At 32.2% G+C, this 25,128-nt stretch overlaps 2 protein-coding genes and 1 pseudogene across 3 annotated transcripts; 1 reads left to right on the top strand and 2 right to left on the bottom strand.

The window, feature by feature from the left end:
• Positions 1-2,002: 2,002 nt before the first annotated feature.
• LOC123924168 (putative F-box protein At3g16210) lies at positions 2,003-3,453 on the bottom strand. The gene has a single exon (XM_045976953.1). It carries the CDS (start codon positions 3,413-3,415, stop codon positions 2,153-2,155), a length of 1,263 nt encoding a protein of 420 aa, XP_045832909.1. The 5' UTR covers positions 3,416-3,453; the 3' UTR covers positions 2,003-2,152.
• A 2,906-nt stretch (positions 3,454-6,359) lies between these two features.
• LOC123924320 lies at positions 6,360-14,761 on the bottom strand (annotated as a pseudogene).
• A 2,132-nt stretch (positions 14,762-16,893) lies between these two features.
• Positions 16,894-20,344, top strand: LOC123923261 (protein JASON-like). Of its 2 annotated transcripts, none has more exons than XM_045975948.1 (7): positions 16,894-17,205; positions 17,453-17,498; positions 17,594-17,664; positions 18,423-18,670; positions 18,824-19,595; positions 19,681-19,763; positions 20,028-20,343. In XM_045975948.1, the coding sequence occupies exons 1-7, from the start codon at positions 17,050-17,052 to the stop codon at positions 20,074-20,076; spliced, it is 1,425 nt and encodes a 474-aa protein (XP_045831904.1). In that variant the 5' UTR covers positions 16,894-17,049; the 3' UTR covers positions 20,077-20,343. The 2 variants fall into 2 exon arrangements, 1 of the variants encoding a protein (XP_045831904.1); XR_006814334.1 differs by having other exon boundaries at positions 16,974-17,205; positions 18,824-19,557; positions 20,028-20,344.
• The last annotated feature ends 4,784 nt before the right edge of the window (positions 20,345-25,128 follow it).

The raw sequence follows: 25,128 nt of genomic DNA, 5'->3' as shown, positions 1-25,128 counted from the left end.
CCCCCCCCCCCCCCCCCCCCCCCCCCCCCCCAAAAGAAAATTCATTTGAATCCGCACCAATTTATTAATAATACACCGAGGAGCCTTGTAAAAGGAGAAGAAATATAACGGAAGGCTTGACAACACAGAATTAATTAAAGTAATTTTACCTCCAATCGAGAGATTATTTTTTCGTAGGTGACCTATATCTATCCAAAGTTGTCACGCCTTGCAAAATCTAGGACTTTGTTTATTTTTAAGTTGATTATTTATTTTTATTTTTTTAACGAGAGGACTAAGCCCCAATCAAAAAACTAATACTCTTAAATATTTATGGCTTAATTAATAAAATGGTCCCTTAAAGATATTTTTGGTTTCAGATTGGTCCTTTAAAGAAAAAAATGTCCAAATAGGTCCCTTAAAGAAAAAAAAGTCTGAATAGGTCCCTTAAAGACATCTCCGTTAATCAGTTTGGTCCCTAAAAATAGGTCTAAATAGGACCAAACTGATTAACGGATATGTCTTTAAGGGACCTATTCGAACATTTTTTTCTTTAAGGGACCTATTTAAACCTTTTTTTCTTTAAGGGACCAATATGAAACCAAAAATGTCTTTAAGGGACCATTTTATTAATTAAGCCAATATTTATTATTTCATATATTCTTTTCCCTATAAAACGCACATGATAAATACAATTAACAAACAAATGAGTTAAGTAGTCTGATAAAAGAAAATGAGTTAAGTAGTAGTAAACGTTAATTGGTCCTTAATCCCAAAAGATTGGCCTAGAGAAGTGAGTAGCTCAGAACTCCATGTAGTGCAAGTGTCCCTTAACAAGGGTACTCCAAGAAGAAAAGCCTATTCCATTTAGGACTAGGCATTGATATAACATAGCCAGTATCGATCAACCACCCCCCAATAAAATGATAAGACCCAAACAAGGTTGCATTGTTGTACTCATTCACTTGTTATCGTGAGATTTTCTTTTATAATTCTAATCATTTTCTCGCACGCCCTAGGAATTTACAATAATACCCCTTTGCTTTTCATAACGTCCGCTAGTTAAGTAGGGGACGACATTCTTAAGTAGCGAAAGAGTAAAAACGAAAACGCATAGGGCGCGCGAGAAGGCAGCAAAAGAAGATCTCTGCTATTGTTGTGTTGGGCTATCCTTAGCCCATGATACGAGGAACATGCATTGAACATGAATGACATATAAATACAACCTTAATATTAGCATTTCATTAAATCAAGCACTGAAGTCGAATGCATCATCTATAATACTAATTGGTGCAAATAAGAATAAACAGATAAGAATAAAATTAAAATTTTAGTAATTGTACTCATATACTAATTGGTGCAAATAATAAAAGAATTAATTATTCATTTCCTCCTATAGGAAGAAAGCTTTTCTTGTACTTCCCTATAAAAACAAATTTCTCTACTTTAACATCAAGCTCCTCAATAATCTTAGTATTTAAATCAATCAAAGCTAGTTTATTATCTTTGTTTTTGAAGAAGACTATATTTCTCAAATTCCCAACTCCGACAAAGTACTCGATGAAAGGTGAGCACGCAACGCAATAGTAAAAAGTTTGGACCACGATTCTTTTACGATGAGTTCACCCAAAATTGATATGTGAATTGTAGTCATCTCTAAGCCAGTTGAGATTAATGCAATTGACTCATTTAAAAGCGCCAATTGTCTCTCTACAAATCTAAGAGGACGACCCAAATATGAGCGATTGTAGACATCCAAGTATGAGGGCATGTGTGTTGTAATCAACACCTCATTACTAAAGTCAAATGATACCAAGCATTCTTCAACATCATCTGAATCATCAGTCTACCACAACGGTGGGATATTGTTACCCATGTTTTTCGAATTGAAAGGCATAAGTTTCTTAGTTGTTTTTATTTCTATTGATACACTACAGCACCACATATACTCATCGTCCAAACATTTCATCATACCAAGCATTGAAGTGCAAATACAAAATAGAGCCGACACACATTAACACAAAGTACATTATATTAAATCATTATGATACTAGATTTCATTACAATGTAATAAACAGATAAAAATAAAATTAAAATTTGAGTAGTTTCATCCAACGTTACGATAGAAATATAGAGTAATTAAAGAGCAGTGGTTGATTGCTATACTACACATTCATTCCTCTCCTCCAATAGGAAGAAAGTTTTTCTTGTACTTCCCTACAAAAGCATACTGCTTTACTTTAAAGTCAAGTTCCTCAATCATCTTAGTATTTAAATCAATACAAGCTAGTTTATAATCATTCGTTTTAAAGAAGACTATATTACTCAAATTCCCAACTCCAATGAAGTAATGAATGACAGGTAAGCATGGAATCGTAAAGAGTTTGGTCCACGATTCTCTTACACCGAATTCGCCCAAAATTGATATGTGAATTGTAGCCGTCTCTGAGTCGGTTGAGATCAATGCAATTGACTCATTTAAAAGCACCAATTGTCTCTCCACAAATCTAAAAGTATCGTCCAAATACAAAGAACGATTCAAATTTAAGGGAATGGAAACATCCAAGTACGAGGGCATGGGTGTTGTAATCAACACCTCATTACTAAAGTCAAATGATACCAAACATTCTTCAAAATTAGGTGAATTATTAGTTTTAGCCCACCAATGACATACTCCATTCGTGTACACTCCAATACGACGATTTAGGGTATAGTAATAACGATTTGGTATATTGACATCAAGTTTCCTCCAAGAGTCACTTTTTAGAGAATATATCTCCCAGAATATTTCGTATGATGATCTATCTTCATTTACAATCTCTTCATTTTCGTCAAATATGAGAAATGAATCCACAAAGCGAATCACTTTATAGTCATCTGTTACATGATCATAACCAAATCCATGAAGAGTATGGCGAGGGTGCCGATGAGGTGGTACATATACTAAAGGGCTGCGAGGAATAACCTTGAATTCACGAGTAGTTGGATTCCACAATACAAGTCGTCTTCCATACCCTTGATTGAGACAAAGAATGCCATTAATACTAACCGTACCCATGATATAAATACCACAACCATCGACTTGAAATGGAGTTGGCCAATCTATTTTGATCCTATCTTCAAACCTCTGGCCAGGGAGCAAATAAAACTCAAAACGGTATTCACCGTGATAATAGCCTTCTCGTCCCACACCATTTTGCAGGACGAGATATGTATCATCATAATGGTTACTATTAGATATGAAATTGTTTCGGTATATGGTCATGAAATAAGAGTTTTGAAATAGAGCGGCCCATGTTTTGCATACACATTCAAACTTTTTCAATGATTTAAGAGGCAATTTTGAGAGAATAAAAAATATGATTTCAGGAGGTAGATAGTTTCTAACCTTGTTGCTTGTCGTCACAGCAACTTCTTTTGTTTCTTCCATCTTCATATCAATTTGCAGTAAAAAGGTGAGAGAGAGAAAGAAGTGTATATATTTCGATCACGATCCAGCCATGTATATATAACGATAGAAACCTAGTAGTATGCTTTAAAATCGTTGTTTTTAGTTTTCTAAATGGATTTGTTTCCTTTCTATTTAAATATATATCTCTTAACAAATTAATCGCCAACAAAACAATAAATCTCTCAACAAACTACGTAGATTATCTTCATCTTTCAACAAAATATCCCATTTTCTATTTTACCGGTATGTTAGTCCGTGCTGTTCACCAGATTTTTTTTTTTTTTAATATTAGTTATGTGTTTATTTTCATATATTATTTCAGTAATTTGGTTTAATAAAATTTTACGATAAAATTGAGATATGTTTTGCATGATATAGATTTAACGATGTTATAGATAAAGCGAAAAGTATTACTTATAAATATAAAATAATTATAAACTTCATGCTCTGATTTATCATGGTCTTAAGGTTTTTCATCTGCAGCCGCCTCTTTATATATAGAAAATATACATTAGGTTCATTGTCAAACACGGGATAATTTTTATTTTTTTTCAATAATATTTATTTTCATATGTTATTTATGAAAATACGATATATGTTTAAGATGACTCTGTAGGGACTTCATCAACAAAAAATAATTGTAAATTCTATATTATTTTTCAAATGAATCTTAACGTACTTTGAGCCTATTCCTATCCTCAAATTTTTTTCTTGTCACTGTACCACACAGAAGCAATCTTCACGCGTGAACGTCAAATGGGAAAATCTATGTGTGAATCTCCATTCACATTGATAAATTAATATCCCTAAAAAAGTTTGAACAAATGTATATGAAAAGTTTAAAATTTGAATTATAAAAAAATATCATAAATTATAAAAAATCAAAATTATATCTAATGAAAGTGTGATAGACACAAAATATGGAAAAACTTCTGAAGTCGAAATTCAAATTTTAATTAGTCAATGGGAAGTGTTTTGCGTTTCCCATTATATACCACTTAGAGATCTTTCTCTATCCCATCTCCGTCATCGCAGGACTTTATAGGGGCTCCATCAGCAAAAAAATAGTTGCTAATTCTATATTATTTTTGTTAACAAATATCAATAAAATTCTCATGCTAAGTTATCATTATCTTCTACATAGAATTTTCCTCATGGGGATCACTTTTCATCGTGCTAAATAAAATTTTGAATAAGTGATTCCTGTGATAAAATATGAAATGTGAAAACATGGATAACCCCGCAGTTGAAATTCAAATTTTAATTAATTAATGTGTATTTTTAATAGTCTGGTTGGAAAGTGCTTCCCATTTTCCATTCTACATCACTGAGAGATTTTTTTCCCTTTCTCTCTCCCTCCCTCTCTATTTCTATCTCTCTCGTCCCCGTTACATGACTCTATAAGGGATTCATATCAACAAAAAAATAGTTGTTAATTCTATATTATTTTTTTAATGAATAGTGCATTTGTTGGGAAAGGTTAACCACTTAAATAGATCTCAGTTACCTCAAGGGGATTCATTTAAAAAAAAAATCTAGGACTTTGTTTATTTTTAAGTTGATTATTTATATTTTTTTAATGAGAGGACTAAGCCCCAATTAAAAAACTAAACAAGAACTCTATGGCCTGGGGTAAAGTCACTATAGAAATATCATGTAACAACAATAAAGAACATTCACAGAAGGACGAGAATTTAATTGAGTAGCTCGATCGAGCCTCCATGAAGTGCAAGTGTCCCTTAGGAAGGTGCATATGTAGAGAAACCAGCCAAGCATTTCATCAAAGCAAGCAGAGAAGTGCAAATACAAAATGTTAATGCATCTATAAGACTATAACTATCTAATACTTCCACATTCTTTCATCAATTAGCTGACACACATTAACACAAAGGACATTTTTTTTGGCAATAACACAAAGGACATTAAATCATGATACTCATATACTCATATTGGTGCAAACAAGAAAAAGAATTAATTATTCATTCTTCCCATAGGAAAGAAAGCTTTTCTTGTATACTTCCCTACAAAAACATATCTCTCTGCTTTAACATCAACCAAATACGAGTAGAAGAGATGGAATGTACCAGAGAGAACACAGACCAAATCCAAACCTTCTCATGCACATATTTGCAAACATAGTATGAAACATTGACATATAGATGCAAATACCAAATCCGACATTGACACACGTAGAAATCAATAATAATTTAAGAAAATAGATGTGAATAAATGTAATCACATACACAGATGTCAGGCTGAGGTGTCATGCACCAAACACAAATCAGAATTATCAATGCTACATAGCTGCAAACATAAAAAAGGAAGCTAGCCACAACAGAAACTAAAACTAATATCATGAAGCACCTATATGGACTCTTGCACCAATCAAAGAAGATAACCACAAGACTGTTAATACCAACTTTAAACCAGGTCAAGAGGACCTTACTTTAAATAGATATACTACTAAAAAGTCAAAAGTCCATTTTCAAAAACCATTTTATTTATAATCTTCTAAATGCTCTAAATCACAACACACCAAATTAGAAGGCATGTATTTTTAGGCTTCTTCACATCCAAGCAACCAGTCCTATATGTGAAGAGTAGTCACCAAAATTAGAGGTTTACTGACTTTTATCAAAACCTACTAAAGAATTGAAGTTCTTATCAAATATTTAAGTTGTTTTGATAGAATTGAGTGTAGCTGTTGCACCCAGATACTAGTTAATAGATCAACTCTAGTCTAAAAGAAAGCAAATACTACATAGTTTGGATCTCAAAATATAACTTTCATTAGCAATAAATTATTTTACGAAAAACAGAGTTAATTATAGTATGTAAATGCTTAAAAAAATAATATGTAAATATCAGAATTTTCTCAAAGAAAAAAAATTATATATTCCCTGCTACCGTGCTCAGTACTATCCAAGAAAGCGGATGGAGTAGTTTGGGCTAGTAGCAGATATCGACATAGGTGAAGCTTTTGTTCGCAAAATACCAGAGAAATGCTCTTGTTGTACAATCCCAGCAGGCCTTTCAACACGCAAATTATAACAGGTAGATCTCATGCATCCAGTTGAACCGTACATGTACATCTTTGGTAGCGTCCCACACCATAAGTTCCTCTGAATACGTGCACCGGAGGAGATCAAACAGATGCTCACATGTCTAGTCTCTTGAGACATACAAAGGTTCATCGGTGACTGACAGGTGTAGTAGCAGGTATGAGATGTTGACCACAATGATCGACATCTTATCCTATATGAAGAGGAAATTGTTGGTTTCCCTTTACCACCTCTAAGCGAAGACAGATAAGGGGCCCCTCTCCATCGTCGTGTAGATGAACCACAATCGGGACCCCAAAACATAGTTGTCGAAGTAGGCCGGTAACCGTTTGTAGTAGTTTTACTTGAGTCTAAAGTGGGAAAGCTCAGGTGTGCTTCACGTAGTTCATTGAAAATTCCTTCAACATATATCTTCATTTGTACCACAAATCTTAAGAGTAACAATATAACCCATTTACCTGCACTCATTCCAAACAAGAATATTTTCATCAATATTTCTTGTACCTGTGCCTTCAAGCTTTTCTTATGGCTGGAGGTAGAAGTTTCTCCTACATATGCATCCATAGGTGGTTTCACTATTTCATCCTTATGTTGTTCTTTTTCGGGCCTTAACCCTCTGATTCCCAGGGTAAAGCGATCCTGGTAATCTGGCCTTTGGCTGAGAAGTAAGTAAGATGTGGCCAAGAATTGTTTCACCCATAATTTGAATTTGAGTTCTTCCAAATAATTCATTCTTTGAAGGAGTTCATCCTTGTGGTTTAAATTTGGAGTTGGAGGCTCATCTTTAACTTTATCATCATATGATTTGTTGATAGTTGATAGCATCCATTCCAAGTTATAGTTTTCATCTAGTGGATTTCCTTTAAATGCACAATCAACCATGGTTAAAAAATCTCTATATTTCTTCTTTGGATCTTGTAATTTGTCTGCAATTTGGTTTTCCATGTTCATGCTTTCCACTAAGTTGTCAACCAAAAAACAGTCCATGCTCGCTAACACGCAATAAACAAAATTGTCAATGTTTTCTGCCCATATCTCCTTAAGCATTTCATCATAAGCTAACTTCTCCATCATCATCTTCATAGGATTTTTTGGAGGGACTATTATATTAGCTATGTTTGAATACCTTGTTGAGTCAGGACATATGAATTGAACTTGTTCTTTCAAGTTTATAGTTCTTGGTTTGTACACAAAAACTCCCCATTCACTTAGTGTCACACCGAGCGAGGCTTCATATGGAACTTGCACTTGATTCCATTCATGCTCAAGAAATAAAGCATTAAGACTTAACCATTCCTCGTCGTTGAACAAGAGTCGTAGATCACAAACTAAAACATGATTTCGTTCAACTTTGAAGTCGTAATAGCCTTTGCGAGGGACATATTGACCGTTGATAACCAAGTTAAGTTCAACAAGTTGTTGACCAATTTCAGTTTCCTTCCCAACCACACCTCGGAACACCAATGCTACAGCAACATTGGGAAAATTGCCATGAACCCATAAACATGGAACTCCTCCTTTGCACCTATAATCAAACCATTCTGGAACCTTGGTTCTAGGCATCACAATTTCTAATCCATGCCTCTCTTTTTTCACCTGTCATATTGCAAAAACAAAAGAAACTGTTAAGAAGTCCCGCATCGGATGTGAGATGGCCTGAATATGGGTTTATAAGTAACAGGCAATCCTCACCTTACAAGCCGGTTTTATAGAGTTGAGTTAGGCCCAATACCCAATTTCCAAGAGAAACTTATATGTATCTTTAAATTCCATATTTTACTCCTAAATCGAATATTGAAAGTAGGTATTAATTATATTTTCCAATAATACCATTATTTATTTGCATGTCAATACTATAAGAAAACTTATTTAACAAAAAAATTGGGAATGGAAAAATTATTATTAATAACAGTGGCACTAATTGTTATTTTACTAACTGTCTTAGGTGGGATTCAAACTTTGTCCCTTGAAATTACAAAGTAATATAAGACCGAGTTCAAAGTTGAAATAAATCGTAGGTCAAAGTTGAAAATAAAACCACCCCATACATAGGTATAGGCATATAGCATAAGAAACCTTTACAGATGGGCAATTACCTCTACAGTCAATAGTTTGCTATACCTACAATTACACCTCCATTACTATGTCAATTAGTCATTTTATCTAACTTCTTCTACAAATTTAAGGTTACATTTTAGTCAGAAAAAATTGTATTGAAAATGAGTGTGATAAATAAATTTTGTAAGACTGCATAAATTAAACATGGGTAGTATAAGATGAAAGGAGTGTATATTCATAAAATAAAGGAAGCAAATTTAGGACAAACTATGAAGAGGTTATGTACCTGATCCCATAGCATGTCTGATGTCTTCGAAGAAAAGTTGAAGCAATATCTTGCATCTATTTTTTTAATAGTGCATGGCAACTCTGAAATGTGTTCAAGATTCACACAACCATGCACATTCAGAATTCTCAAGTTGGTGCTTTCGGGAATTTTTTGGAGCATATTGCAACTACTAACATCAAGATTTGTCAAGTGAGCAGACTCTTTAATGCAAGCGGGGAGAGAGACCAAATTGTTATCTGATGCGATCAACTCTTCTAATTTCGGATAACATGTGAGAATTGCCTGAATATCTTCATCTGACAAACCACTATTTTCAAAATGTATTGTTTTTAAGGTTAACCAGACAGTGGCTTCTGAAGCGCTACCATGTAGAAATCTTCTGAAAGATTCACCAAGTTTAGAACATCCTCCAAATTTAAAAGCAACAACATTTGGTAGCGTGAATAAGCTACTTGGTAGATATTCGAGATTCTCACTATATTGCATATCTATTGAAACAAGTCCAATAAGATTACCAATGGAATTTGGCAGTTTCTTAATAGAGGTATGCATCAAATGAATCTTCAATGGTTTATTCATCTCATCCACTATATCTGGGAAGTGTTCAAGTTTTAGACAAAAATTAAGGTCAAGGACTTCTAGAGATGGTAAAAACATTCTTTGTAGAAAGTTTTCAAGTTTGGTACATCCTGAAACGCTTAAGTGGACAAGATGCTTGAGAAAACCAATGGATTCATGAACCGTAGTTAAGTTCTTACAATCATCAAGTCGCAATTCTCTCAAACTTTCAACATTGGACACATCGGGCATTGTTGTGATACATTGGTTATGTGAGAAATCCATGACAGTCAAATATGAAAATTGCTGTCAAAAGAAGAAGAAAAAAAACAGTCCATCAAACTAAGCTATCGTCATATATAAAAATTAAATGAAAAGAAAAGAATAAACAAAAGTGTCTACCTTAAATGGCTCTTCCATTGTAAGTCGACTATAAGGCAAATTTAAGATGATGATATTCCTCGGATAAAATTTTGCTGGGAAGGACTTTGAAGGGTATAACTCCCAATCAAGCAGCCTTAAATGATTTGACAGATGTTTAGGCTCGGATGAAAATTTTGTTTTTCGAACAATGAGAATTCTGAGGCAGTTCATCTTCTCAAAACCGGCACCATTCCAATCTACTACTTTTATAGGTTGAGAAGGATCAAGCATTATCCCTTGAATTGCATCACTTCCCTTTGAAACAAATAAAAATAAATAAAATAAAATAAAAATGATAAAGCCAATTGCATATACATTGTCATTAATATATAAAAATGTATAAAGGAAAAGTATAGATGATTTGATTCTTACAGAATCATTGGCCGATAATACATCAATGACATCTTGATGAAACCATAATCTACTACGTTTTGCCGGATTTGGCGACTCTTGCCTAACAATCTCTCTACCCATATCCTGTATTAGATCATGCATATTCAAGTATCCATGTTCAACAATCAAGAGAGATTTATTAACAAGCTCTTCAATATTCGATGCTGCACTGAATTCATCAAGTATCTCTTCAACATATTCTATTCTTTTCCCTTTGAAGAAGCAAGCTATATCTAGGAAAACGCTCTGAGCATAAGGCTCCAACACATCATAGCTTACTTTAAGCACATCTTGCATCCCTTTACGTGGAATCCTCTCATAATCTTTCAATGCATGCTCCCAAGCTTTTAAATTTTTTCTAGTAGCTAAATTGGAGCCTATAACTTTTAAAGCCAATGGAAGACCTTTCGCATAACCAACCGCGCGAGAAGATATAGCTTCATATCCTGTTTTAGGATGGCTTTTCCCAAAGGCTTTTCGACAAAACAACTCCAGAGAATGTTGATCATTAAGTTTAGTCATTTCATAAATCTTTTGAACTACAAAAGAATGAGTGCCTATGAGCAAACCTTTGTCCCTTGTAGTTATAATGATCCTGCTACCTGGACCAAACCAATCATTTCCTCCTGCCAAGTTTTCTAATTGTTCCATCTCATCAACATCATCAAGAACCAAAAGAACCTTTTTCTTTCCAAGCTTGTGTTTTATTTCGTAGACTCCTTTACTTGTACTTCCCAACTCGGTTTCAGGCTGCTCAAACATCTCTGATAAAAGTGTCTTTTGTAAATCTTCTGGGCCATTGATTTTATTTGATTTCTCTCTAACATTGGCAAGAAAACTTGCAGCTTCAAATTGGTGCACAATCTTGTTGTACAACGCTTTGGCAAGTTCTGTTTTCCCTATTCCACCAAGTCCGCATATGCCCAACATGGATATAGTATCGTCATTTGGCTTCATGTCTAGAAGTGACTTCACTTCTTCTATGTGTTGATCAAGTCCAACCGGATTCTCACCAACAAGTAAAGGTTTAGGAGCTATCTTAGCATGGACCTTTTCAACAATCTCTTTAATATGATCAATTTCGAACCTGTAAAAGTACAATCCATTTTTTTTAATAACATAATTTGTTTCATTCTAGTAACATAAATTGGACCATTGGAATAACAAGTACAAAACATATTATTTAAACATGATGATAATATCTACTTTAGGAAAAACAGCAAATAGATTCTGTTCCTTTTCAACAAAATCAAACTGAAATAAGCATTGCTTCTAAATAGAAAAACGTAACTATGAATTGAATTATTGTTCTTATTATAACTTCTTAATCTTTTGCACAGTTTCAATTCAGATTGTTTTGCATTTTCTTAAAACCGATTTGGATACTAAGTTAAGAAAAGTGAGACTCGATAAACTCAAACTAACAAATTTGGATTCTCTCCAGTATTTGAGGATTTTATTTTAGTGACAAAATAGCACATACAATAAAATAATATCATTTAATTTTGTGACGCTCTCTCAAATATAGAACCTACATGTACCAGAGATGATCTCAACTTCAAACTACCTCAAAATTTATCAGGAATTCTAAAGCTTATTATCACTATCACTTTATTGAAAATATGGTGTTTGTTCCGTTAAGTAATGAAAACAAAACTGCTGAAGTTCTAAAAGACAATAAATGCACTTTTACCTCGGAGACAAGACAAAGATAATATAAGAACAGAATTGTAGTTACAAACCCAGTGTGGATATGGTGGCCTTTCAAGTCTGCAGCTTCAGATAATGCTGCTTTCCATGCTTTTAGATTTTCTGAGTCTTTTCCAAACCTATTCTGATGAGCAACCATGGCTTCTTCATAACTATTTCTTTGATTTCGTACATCAGATGGATCAACATGATAAAAAATTGGGAAGGCAATTTGATTGCTATTTCTTTTTGTACACTCGATGATCTTCACTAGTTCGCCAAGGCACCACCTGGAAGATGCATAATTCTCAGAAAAAACAATAACTGAGATCTTAGATTCTTCAATGGCTTTTAAAAGTGCAGGTGAAATATCTTCCCCTATTCTCAGATTCTTATCATCAAAGAAAGCATTGATTCCTCTCTGCCACAATGCATCACGAAGATATCCAATAAATTTATGACGTGTGTCTTCCCCTCTAAAACTGAGGAAAACATCGTAGGTGAAACCACGTGACTGGTCTCCATAATTTGCCATAGACATAGTGAATAGAACAGAAAATAAGACAGATGATGAAACAGAATAGAACACTGAAGTTTTTGTTTAAGAACCGAGCAGTATACCATGAGATAAGAACTATATGTGAAGTTTCTTGGAAGTCCCTTTTTGTTGTTTCTACAGGACCGTTATTATGATATCTTGTATCATATACAAACAACGAAAATCTGAAATGAAAGATGTGAATCTTAATCCTGCTTATATATTACAATGACGTGTGCAAAACGTTATTTTTTTAAAAACTTCAAAGAAGCTTCTGCTTCTTGAGTTTTCTTTATATATATGTATGTCCAATGTGAACTCTTCAACTAATTAAAAATTGAGTAAGAAAGGAACAAATTAGAAATTTAAATTATTAGGCAACCACCATGTTCTTGTCATATTGAAATTTTCAACTAAGGAATAAATACATCAATATTCTTTGCATTCTCATTATCACGCTGTTCAGATTTGTTACGTTCAAAATTCAACTACAGATACGCATCAATAGTATATTTGCATATGCTATCACTGTAAGAAAACAAATATATAGAGTTTTTATCTATTTTTCTTTTTTGTTTCACACATCTAACAGGTTTTGTTTAGTTCTGTATTTTATTGTATTTGTTAGCCCATCCTAATCTTGTTTTAGTCCTTCTCTCTGTCTCCATTGCAAAAGCATTAGCAGGGTCAACATGTGATTAATGGTAAATGCTGCAAAAACCAATATGTTGAAAGAAGAAAAAAAAAAAACTAGAGATCGAAATATATCGGAGAAGTTTGTGTTTTAAATTCATTTTTTTCTCAATAAAGTAATTATTTTCCAACAAAATAATGTATTTGTATAAAATACAGACTGACTGCAAGTGCAAAATGTAATATGCAGAAAAGGAGTAAAATAAGGTATAGCTAAATTACAAATAGATAGGGACTAGGCACTAGCCAACAATAGTGTCACCTTAACTAAGCATATTGGTTGACGAGCTAAGGGACACTGAATGACCTATAAGGAATTTTAAATTAGAAGAACGTAAACACTAACTTACTAATATTGGTCTATCAGAAAGAAAAAATTTCAAGGTATATTCCCATACCGTTGGTAGTAAAATAAATCAATACCTAGTCTACTCAATGAGCAGAACAAGCTTAGCTGTTGAGCCGCAAATACTAACAAAACCGACTCTCGGATATAACATGAAAATCATAAGAAACAGAAATTCGGGTGTCCAAAACAGAGGCGCAAAATTGTTTATAATGGCCATTAAACAATCCAAAACTACTAATTTCGTAGAGCAATAAAATATTCCTCACTAACTTGAAAATTCAATAATCAAAATCCATTTCATTTTTCTCATATGTTATTCACATTGCAACAGAGTACTCAATTTCACTAGCAATTTAAACAAGAATATAAGCTGATTCATCCTGAACTTAAGACCATAAAGCTCAAGTTTCAGAATCTTCCCTTTTCTACTAACACAGTCGCAGTCGTTTCCTTTTCTATTTATCACGAACGTGGTTTGTCCTTCCAGTACTTTCAGTTTCCGTATCGACATCAGCATCTGAATCACTATCAGTGTCTGAATCTTCAATTTCACTTTCACTTTCACCGCTGCTGTCACTGTCACTTTCATCTAAATACTTCTGATAATACATGCATATCAATGCAGCAGCCGCAGCCATAATAATCAAATTCATTTGCATACAACGTCGCCTTTGCTTCCGCCTTCGCTCTTCTTCATCACCATCGTTTCTACCGCGTTTGTTGTTCGAATTAAACAAGCAATTCGTCATACTTGAAAGCCTGCAATATCTAACTACATTATTGTTCGAAATTTACATAGAGATCAAACATAGTAACATATATCATTACAGTCAAAATAAAAATCTTGAAACAAATATCAAAGTTCTTGAAAATTTGATCAACACGAATACAGAGGCATTTTCACAAACACTACATGGCTTTTATTCATATTTTTGTAGACAAAATTGTACAAGTCAGAGAAAAACTAACTGCAATCATATTATAATCGATAATCATAGAATATAGTCTATGTGAGATGCTTTCACGAGAAACTATATAACACAGAAAATAGTTCAAAATCATGTAATAATAAATTGATAAAAGTAATCGGTTTAGAAGAAAGTGGTCGGAGTATTACGGCAGAGGCGCGAAAACCAGCGGAGGAGGGAGCGATTAGGGTTTGGAGGGAGCAGTTGTGTTGTGTGAGTGAATTGCGAGGGAGGGTTTTTATTCTAGTGCTCCAAATTGAAATTTGAAACAGTTTCGTTTCATTTGGAGGCAAAGAATGAGAAATTTTTGGCAAAATTATGTCTTTTATCTTATTGTTTCAAATAAAATTTATCTAATTCATTTGTAACAAATTTATTTTTTATTTTATATAATTTGTTTTTTTTTTTTGAAGAAATTTTATATATTTTGTTATTTATCTTTATAAACATACATAATTTAATCATTTATTTTTTTTATCTTTATAAAATAGCACGAGTTAATTTGTTTTTTTTTTACATTTTCTATCTTTATAACATTTTTAATTTTCTCTTAAAAAAAAACACTTTTAATTTTTTCATCTTCATCATTTTCATTATTGTCATTAATTTATAATAAAATACACTCAAATACACCTCCAAATTGTGTGAATCTCTATGCTTTATTTGTTTCAATCTTCTTCTAAACTTCAAAATTAAAATCGGTGTCAATTTAAACTTTTTGAAGTGTCGTTTGAAATTCCTAAACTTTATCTTAGACAAAATACTTCATAAATTTCATTATTTTAAAATTTCTTGAAATTAATCATCTAAACAAGGGAATTTAGATAGAAGAATTTAAATTTGTTAAAAAAATTACTTTACCTAAAAACATTTTCCAATGGAAATGCACTATAAATTTACCAAACATAATTTATTTTTTTAGGTTTTATGAAATGTTTCGAATCCTTCATTTGTGTCTTTTATTTTTTTTGGCAAGTAGTATAGTGGCTAAAAATTTCACCGTTGAGGTGGATAAGTGCGATGGTTGAGGTTGGAACCCCACTCTTCTGCATATATAATTTAATGTCCTACCAACTGAACTAAGTTCACGGGACCATTTGTGTTTTTATTTCAAACTCTTTATTATGTGACAAATAAAATAAGATAAATGTTTTTTTTAATTAGCAAATATATTTTAACGCTCAACCAAAAGTATAAGATATGCAAATTGCGGCAAAAAGTACAAACTGCAAAACAATGCAGTAGAACAACAACATCACTTAAATAAAAACAACATCTTTTGAAATTCGAACAAGGACACGCTATTGTCCTTCTCAAACATAACCAACCAACCCCACCGGCGCAGCTCCGCCAAAGCAACAATATTCCAAACCACCGGGGCGACCAAAACCACCATGCAGCCACAACTATCAACCACAACCAAAAACACCATGAAACAACACAACAAACGCATCGAGACTCGACCAAGTCAGACCTGGAGATCCAACTAAATAAATGACATGTGTGAAAAAAAGAAGAAGATAAAAGACGAATATGTTACACATAAACCAGTTAAATGATTAACATGTGTGCGTTTATAAATATAAATTATTTGTATTTGTATGGAAAAAAAAGATATAGAGGACGAATTTATTACAAATAAATAAGTGTCTTTGTTGCAATTTTGCCGACTTTCAAATCCTAAGTAACCATTAATGGTTTCGGAGGGTTATTTCGTGGTGAAGATGGTCATTGGATTTGTGGTTTTTATAAATCTTTAGGATCAACAACCGCGTTTGTAGTTGAACTCTGGGGATGGTTGGAAGGTTTATCCGAAGCAACTTAGATTATGAGTAATTTTATATTGTAAATCTCAGCAAATTAAGACAAAAATCAAGAGTAATTTCGAGATTTTGGGGATCCGAAAACAATATAGAGGACCTAAAAAATAATTTCCGTGAGCTTTTGTGTTTTGGCCCATGAGTCCATCTTACACGAAAACAAAATAGAAAATCTCTACTTGCCAAAAACCAAAATCTTTGAATACATTCATCGTGGTATAATAATGCATATATGTAATTATTCATTTTATTTTTTTTATAAATATTTAATCATTCATTTGGTCGTTTCTTTTTACTAAATATTATCTTCAATCATTTTATAAGAGATAACTGAGTCAACAAAAATATACGTATCTAGTTTACAATGTATTCCACATACATTAATTTTTGTTATCCCAATTATTGATCGATTATAAAAAAGACCGAATGGGCTAATAATGTATAACACACACACATATATATATATATATATCCATTTTTTAGTTCATAATACGAATAATTAGATAATTTTTATCGAATGTTAGTATAAAATTAGAATTAATTTAAGTCCATATTCTTTGAACTTTTTCTATGGTAAAAAAAAACTGATCTACTTAAAAAAGAAAATATGATCAAAATCAAACGTTACAATATCAAAAATAAATTTATTTATTTTAATTTCCCTCTCAGAGTTCAAAATTCAAAATATCTCGGAAAACCGTAACTCATTTCTTCACACTTAATACTCTTTCTTTTTCTTCTCAATTTTCCATTCATTCATTTTCAAACAAATTCGTGATATGTTGCGGTTTCTGAATCGTGGATTAGCTTTTCTGTTACGATTCTTCTTCCGTTCCGTTAAAGCAGCAATGCGGTGCTTCTTCGGATTCCGAGACAATAATCGCCGTCATCCTCCTCCACCTCTTCTTATCAACGCTCCTTCTCGCTCCACCACCGTAACTTTCTCTCTCCCTCAAGAATTTTTCAAGATTTTCATTTCGTGTTCTTCATTTTGTTCATTGATTTTTGAATTTCTCAATTTCAGCTTAATTCGTTACTCTACAATGCAAGAAATTAGGGAAATTATGCATGATTTAATTTTTTGTTTAGAATAATGATATTAGGTTTAGGTTTATATCAAAGTTATTAGTATTATTAATTATTAATGAATTATTAATTAGAAATGTTGATGTTGTTAAGCAGGATGTGTTAATTTCTAGAAATCGTTTGTCATCTTTGTTATCTAAAGGTATTTCTCTGTTAATCTATTTTTTTTTTTTCAGCTTTTTTGGTTTTTTAGGTTTTCTTAGTAATTATATACTGATTTGTGTTTTGATTTTTCAGAAGAGAAAAAAGATTCAGCTCAGAATATTGATGTAGGGTCTCAGGAATATGATCAAGGACTTAAGGATGAGGTGTGTTCATACTTCATAGTGTTATTTCACTTATTTGTCGCACTATTATTGTAGTAGTTTTATTTTTATTTTTTAAGTGGTTTTTCTTACATATTAATTAGTTGTTTCATTTGTCAATTTTCTGTTTTCACTATTAAGGGAATTGAGGAAAGTAATTGGGTTTTTCTGTATTGAATTTTTCTACTAGGATTTTAAATAGGGGTCGTGATAATAGTTGCGGTCATATTTATTATCGGTGTCAATGTATCATTGTCTGTGTCGTGTCTGGTGTCCGTGCTTAGTAGGTTTTGACAACATAAGAAACCGTTATGCCGCCATCACAAACCTTTATTTAAAACCCTGGTATCAACTTGGGCTAATAAATATGCAAATTGATATGTAACTTCAATAGTATGCTTTTCTACGAGTTGTTCGTAAACAGGTGTGAATTTTGGTGTATATCATATAAATGAAGGAGAGCTGCACAAAGTAATATATAAACCTTATGATATTCGAATGAAAACAATCGAATTATGACCACACTAGGATGTTCAGTTAACTTTATTTTCGTCAATTTTGACTAGTTATAAATTGTTACCGTGTCAAGTTTTTTTGGAATAAACTTTTAGGAATAAACTTATATCTGTTTTGTATGCATTGCCTAATGTTGCATCTATGCGTTGTAGTACGTATCAGTTTTTAAGTACTTCTAGTTCTAAGTCCATCTACACTTCGTAAACTGAGTTTTGCTTATATCATTGTATTAACTATTTATGCAGGTCAAATTTCTTAAAGCTTGTGGTACAATAACAGGAACACCTGCAGAAATTCGCAAAACATCAGCGAAACTGAAAGTTTCGCCCATTTGCGATAATGATTCTGACACTTCAAAGTTTCATTCCTGGCTTCCCAATACATCTGTTGAGAAACTTCAGCTGGATGTCCAGCCATCTGACCCACCAACAGCCATAAAACTTTGCCAAGAATTGGGGAATAGCACAGACTCTTTTGAGCACACACCTAGCAGGTACCCTTTTAATTATTCCTCTGTCCTCTTCCATTCTGGATATGTTGTATTGTATTTTCACTGAACGGTAGAGATGTATTTTGGTGGTTAAAACATGTCTACATAGAAGCTATAGAACTAGAACCTGAGATCTTAGTTTAATTTCTTTTGCAGCTATGTCTTCAAGGCACGAGACGCTCAACATGACTCTCCTGACTATGTGGAAGGAAGTTGGACAAGGAGTATTCATACTGCATATAAGACTAGAAAGAATGAAGCTTCAGTTACACCTTGGCCAGTCACAGACACTCAGAAGAAAGCCAAATCCGTACGTTTTGAATGTGAAAATGACTTGGTATCTTATCAAAGCCCGCCAGATGATTGGCGTATGAAGAATAGCAAGTCACCAGATAGCCAAAGTGCATGCAAACGAACACCTTATCCTACCCCATTGAAGTTATTTGATGATATGCAAACACCTGGAACTGTGTACCCTGCATCATTAGAAAATTTATGTGATGGTAAACATCGTGTTCGGTCCCAGTTTGTCTATCCAAATAACAACCCAGGTGAGAATGTCCTCCTGAGCAAGTTACTTGAAGTGCAAGGTTTTAATCCTGAGCAAGATTCAAGTGAGCTGGGTGATTCTGTCGAGCGAGATCAAAATCCAACTCCTACCCCAGAAAAAAGTTTGAAGAAAATTGAAAGTGAAACTGAATCTAAGATGGAAGCAAGTTTATCTTCTTGGTTAAAACCAGCATCAATCATTATGGTAGAAGGAAACGAGGAAATAGAGACTGCTGATTGTGAGATCCTGCCATCTGCTGACAGGTCTATTATTGGGGTGGTTCCTGCTCAGTTGAATGAAGTTAAGGATTCTCATGTTGTTCCTCCTAAGTGGCGCAATGGTAATGGCATACCCAATTCAACCAAGAAGTACAAGGAAGTATGGCTTGTAATTGTTTTATTTGATATTTGAAAGAGATTTAAATATAAATAATATGCATCTTATTAGTGCTGATTGTTTCCAGGATCAGACAGTTAAGTGGCATGCAACGCCATTTGAAGAGAGGTTGGATAAAGCTTTGTCCGAGGACAATTTTATTTCTCAAAGGTATCCCAAAACTTCTGTTCATGCTATTCTAAATCTGTCATTTATATTGACTCGAAATTTAACTCAAAGGAAGCCCGTTTGCTTGATATGTTTGAGTGTGACAAATCTAATGTGTTTATATGAATCAGTTATTTCAATTTATTGAGGAATTTTGTTATTTCATTAGGTTGCATAGCTGAGTGTTGTTGGATATTTCTAGTGGTTGATTCTTTATACTTGAATGTTTATATAATCTCGATTTAATTTTTTATTATCGATTTACAGGAAACTTGCCATTGCAAAACCAGTGTCATTTGAGGAGATTGAGGAATGATACTCAACTGTCTCAGCAACAATCATCCACAGTCAGTGGTGTTTTGAAACATGTACATGTCCATTGATCCATCCCAACCCATTATGCTTTCTTATATTAGAAATCGTTCAAATATATAGAGACTACAATAAACTAAACATCATTCAATAATCTGATTGATTATACAAATTGAGATTTTACATTGACCTATATTAGTCTATTTGAGATAGTACAGTTCCATCCTTGTGGAACCGATTAATTATTATGGAGAACCTTCATTTACTGGAAAAAATTGCCATAAAAATGAAAGTTATCAATGAACATGATAGGAAGCATAAAGCGACATCCTATTTCCATTTTGCATCTCTGGCGAAATCCTACTCATTCGATTAATCTAACTGTTAAGCGTGTGTTTGGTTCTGCGGCGGAGAGAATTGATTTTGGCAGAATTGATTCTGTAAAATTGATTCTGGCCAAAATTGATTTTAAGCTGAAGTGGTTTATGTTTGGATATATTCATGAAAAAGTGAGCTGAACAAAAAATTTGAGTGTAAAAATCAATTCTAGAATCAGAAGCTACGATTTCTAGCTTCAAGTAGAATCAATTCTGGAGGCAGAATCAATTCTACTTTTGAGAAACCAAACAAGTCAGAATCAATTCTACACGTCCAGAATCAATTCTGGATGCTCCAGAATTGAAACCAAACATACACTAATACAGTTTGATTAATTTAGTGGCAACTGTTAAATTACTCACATGGCTAATAATTTGCATGAGTGTGACTGTGTGAGTTTTCCTTATCTGCTGTCTATACTTTTTTTAGAATATAAACAAGTAGCCTCGAATTTTTTGATAAAATTTTGCTTATTTTGGAGCAATTAGAGTCGTATGCGAAAATAACAATTAAAAAGTCTTTCAATAGTCATATAAATTAGACTTAAATATCATTAGTCTATGTATATTCCTGTTTTTTTTGTTTTAGTTCCTGTATGTTTTCTTTTTTAAAACACTTCCTGCATGTCCAATTCCGTTTGGTTTTCGTCCCTCCCGTCTGAAAAATGCTGACGTGGCTAACAACGTGACATGTGGCATGCTGACGTGGCAAATGAAGGACCAAAACCAAAAAAAAATTATTAATGAAGGACCAAAACCAAAAAAACAAAATCCCTAAAAAAAACACCAATTTTTTAAACATTTTTTACTTTTAAAAATCTCGCTATAATGACGGTGTGCTTAAAATTGCACATCAATCTAGGCGCCGTTTGGATTAGCTTATTTTTGAGCTTGTGCAAATAGCTTATGCAATTTTTATGTATTACTCCTCCGTTTCAAATTACTTGACGTTTTAGAAAAAAACAATAAATTAAGAAAATGTATTTTTCCACCTTATTTTTCTATTATACCCTTATTTTAATTCATCAATTTTTTTTTTGCATACATTTTCTCTTACCAATAAATTTAATATGTTACGTACCAAAAAAACTTAATATGTTATGTACAACAAAAAAATAGTTTTTTAAATATATATTAAATCTTTTTCTGGTTCAACAATTACTCCTAAATATTTGGATTTTACATTAGGGTATAATAGACAAAATATAATCTTAAATTATCAAAAATACAAGTTATTTGAAAAAAATAAAATTTTCTAAAACGTCAGGTAATTTGAAACGGATGGAGTATTATAAGTTTGTCAAGGTAGTTTATGATAAAATAGCTTATAAAAATACAATTTTCACTAGTGTGAATTTATAAAATAGCATAAAACCTAAATTTTATTGCATAAGCTGTTTGCATAAGCTCAAAAATAAGCTAGTCTAAAAGGGGCTTTAATATTGCACAAACTAATAACTAGTGACCATTAAGGCACTTAAAAGTTGTTAATTTTTTTTTTTTTGTAAAAAAAAAGTTGTTAATAATATAACTTGTCTTATATAAAAAAAAATTGGTTTTCTTTTTATTTATTTTTAAAATTGAAAAAGTTAATGTAAAAACAATTTTTTTATTTTAGGGATTTTAAACTTGATTTTTTGGTTTTGGTCCTTCAATAATATTTATTTTTTGTTTTGGTCCTTCATTTGTCACGTCATAGTTGTCACATGTCACGTCGTTAGCCACGTCAGCATCCCACATGTCATGTTGTTCGCCACGTCAGCATTTTTGAGACGGGAGATACGAAAACCAAAAGGAATTGGACATGCAGTGAGTGTTTTTAAAAAAATACATATAAGGACTAAAACAAAAAAAACGGAAACATACGGGGACTAATGTGATATTTAAGCCTAGAAATTATTATGTCAATGAACATGATAGGAAGCAGAGGCGGCCTCAACACATGTGCGACATATGCGACGTCGATCCTCAACTCAAAATTTTGAGGGTCCATAATATTGCTTATATATTATTTATACCTATAAAATATCAAATGTATATTAATAGATTAATTTTTAGGCCCTAAAATAATAATTATATATTGTTAATATTCATAAAATATCATATGATTATCAATAGATTAGTTATCTACACTCTTAAATATAGTTCTAGTCCATTTTAATCTTTGCATAAAATTTAATCATAGATTAGGATGTTCCTTTTTGACGTTATATACAAAAATAATTATTTTGTATTTCTTGTCCCATTTGATTTAATGCAATTAGTTTAATATTGACAATTTATATGCTTACAACAAGTATGGTTTTTTTTTTTTATATATTAAGGGGCCACTTTTATATTTTGCACAGAGCCCAAAAAACTTGGAGACACCCGTGATAGGAAGCATAAAGCTGCATCCTTGTTCATTTTGCCTCTTTGGCGAAATCTTGGTCATTTGATTAATCTAACTGTTAATACAGTTTGATTAATTTAGTGGCAACTGTTAAATTACTCACATGGCTAATATTTTGCATGAATGTGAGTCTTCCTTATCTGCTGACCATACTGTTTTTGGATTATAAATAAGTAGCATCAATTTTTTTGTTAAAATTTTGCTTATTTATACGGGTTCCGGTGCATTTTGGGCCACAAAATTTTGTGTCCGCTACTTAAGTAGCGAATTTGTGTACCGTGTAATTCGCTACTTAAGTAGGAGACGCATGGTGGTCAGAATTTTTGGGTCTTTGATATCGTCAATGGTCAAGGACCAGTAACAGCCATTACTTTGCTTTATGCAATGAAATTCAACTAAAAAATTTACAAAAAAGTTTATTTGCATTTCTTCTCATTCTCATTTCTTCTCGCATACTCTCTTAGACTTCAATGTCCGTAATCGATTAGCCATAACGATTTTATCCATGTTTTTTATGATGGCGTTTAAGATCATTATGCTGCTAATCGACAGAGATAATATATTATAAATTAAGTGCATGTTTCTTATGAAAATTACCGTTGGACTCTCAAACCTTCTCTAACCTTCTAAAATAATATCCAACACAAGGAGTGTTAGAGCTTAGATGACATTTCCCTTTCCATATCTTATCTTCACTCCCAACTTTTGCGTTTTACAAATTTTCATATGGTTTACTTTAAAATGTGTACTTTTATCTATTTGTTTTTTTTTTTAAGGAAGGATATTACCTATTTGTTTGTTCGACCAAAAATATACATTACGTAATTCGATCGCTCTTGCTTCCAATTTCCATCAATCAGTCCTCAATGGTAATCATCAATCACCACCACCACCACCACCACCAATGTGTAGAGTGTAGACCCAAAAACCAAATTTAGTAAGTGCTGATGCAAAATCATACACCTCTTATGTATACCTTTTATTAAGTGCTGATGCAAAATCGTACACCTAATACATATAAATTAGCTGTGTCGTTAATCAATTTTACTATATAAACTAGGAGAATGTTAACTTGTGCCCTTAAAGCACATGTTAAGGAAGCAAAAATAGAAATTATTAAATACTAATTTGTGCATTTTGATTTTTGAAGCATTAAATTTCTTGTATCATTAAATGATGAATTTCTATTTTGGTATATCTTAACATGTGCCCTAAGGGCACATGTTAACAAGACCCTATAAACTAATCCTCAAGTTGGGTAGGACCGCAAAATATGATAAAACTCTCGCTCAAGGGAATTTAACACTTGCTGTATTTCTAGAGTTGGATTTGAACCATGACCTCTCTATGTACAAATCTATTTTCATTTAACGCTGATTAATGTCTAACAAAAAAATGACAAATGATGTTTGGACAACAAAATTTTGTTGTCAACAGATTTTTGGGTGTATTTTTAAAATATGAGTAAATGTAGAAATAAAAAATGTAGAAAATAAAATGTAAGAGAAAGATAGAGAGACAAGCATATGATATAAGTACTCAGTTTAAGGTGGCACAAGCAAACAAACACTGAGATTAATATACTAAGCGTATTTTGTATGCAAAGTTAGTATATTAATCTTAGGGCATGCATGTTTGGTGTGCAGGATAAGATAATGACAAGATAAGATATATAATAGGATAATGATAGGATATGATATCAGCAGGATAATAATTATTATCAGTTATCATATCTTGTGTTTGGTGCATTCAAGATAACAAACATGATAACTATTATATCATATTTTTAATACATACTTGATCATAACAATATGATAAGATACATAACATATTTAAATGACAAAATTATCCTTGTAAAACAATTTTTATTTTTTAAAAATTATATTGCAATACTTTGAATTTTACAAATAAAAATATAAATAAGTAATGAAGTAACTTTATAAAATTTTAAATAAAAATCATGAGAAAATAAAAAATTAAAATTTTTATATGAATCATGATCAAATAAATAACTCAATTATACATGTTAGATAAGCTAAATAAATATATGATATATCGCATACGTAAATAATAAAACTAATATTGCCAAAGAATTATATTTAATTTGTTATAAAATTTAAATTAATATCCCTATTTTGCAATTTTTTAATAATTATTTTACTTTAAAATATTATAATTTTATTAGAACTTTGATTTTTTAATTATATAAATTACAAAATTACCCTTGTGAGAAAATCACACACACACACAGATTATTAATTTACTATAAAATTATTTTATTATTTAT

This window comes from Trifolium pratense, linkage group LG4, assembly GCF_020283565.1.
Source record: "Trifolium pratense cultivar HEN17-A07 linkage group LG4, ARS_RC_1.1, whole genome shotgun sequence".
NCBI classification, from domain to species: Eukaryota; Viridiplantae; Streptophyta; class Magnoliopsida; order Fabales; family Fabaceae; genus Trifolium; species Trifolium pratense.
Note: the sequence above shows the minus strand (reverse complement) of the source record. Positions and strands in the feature narration are given on the sequence as shown.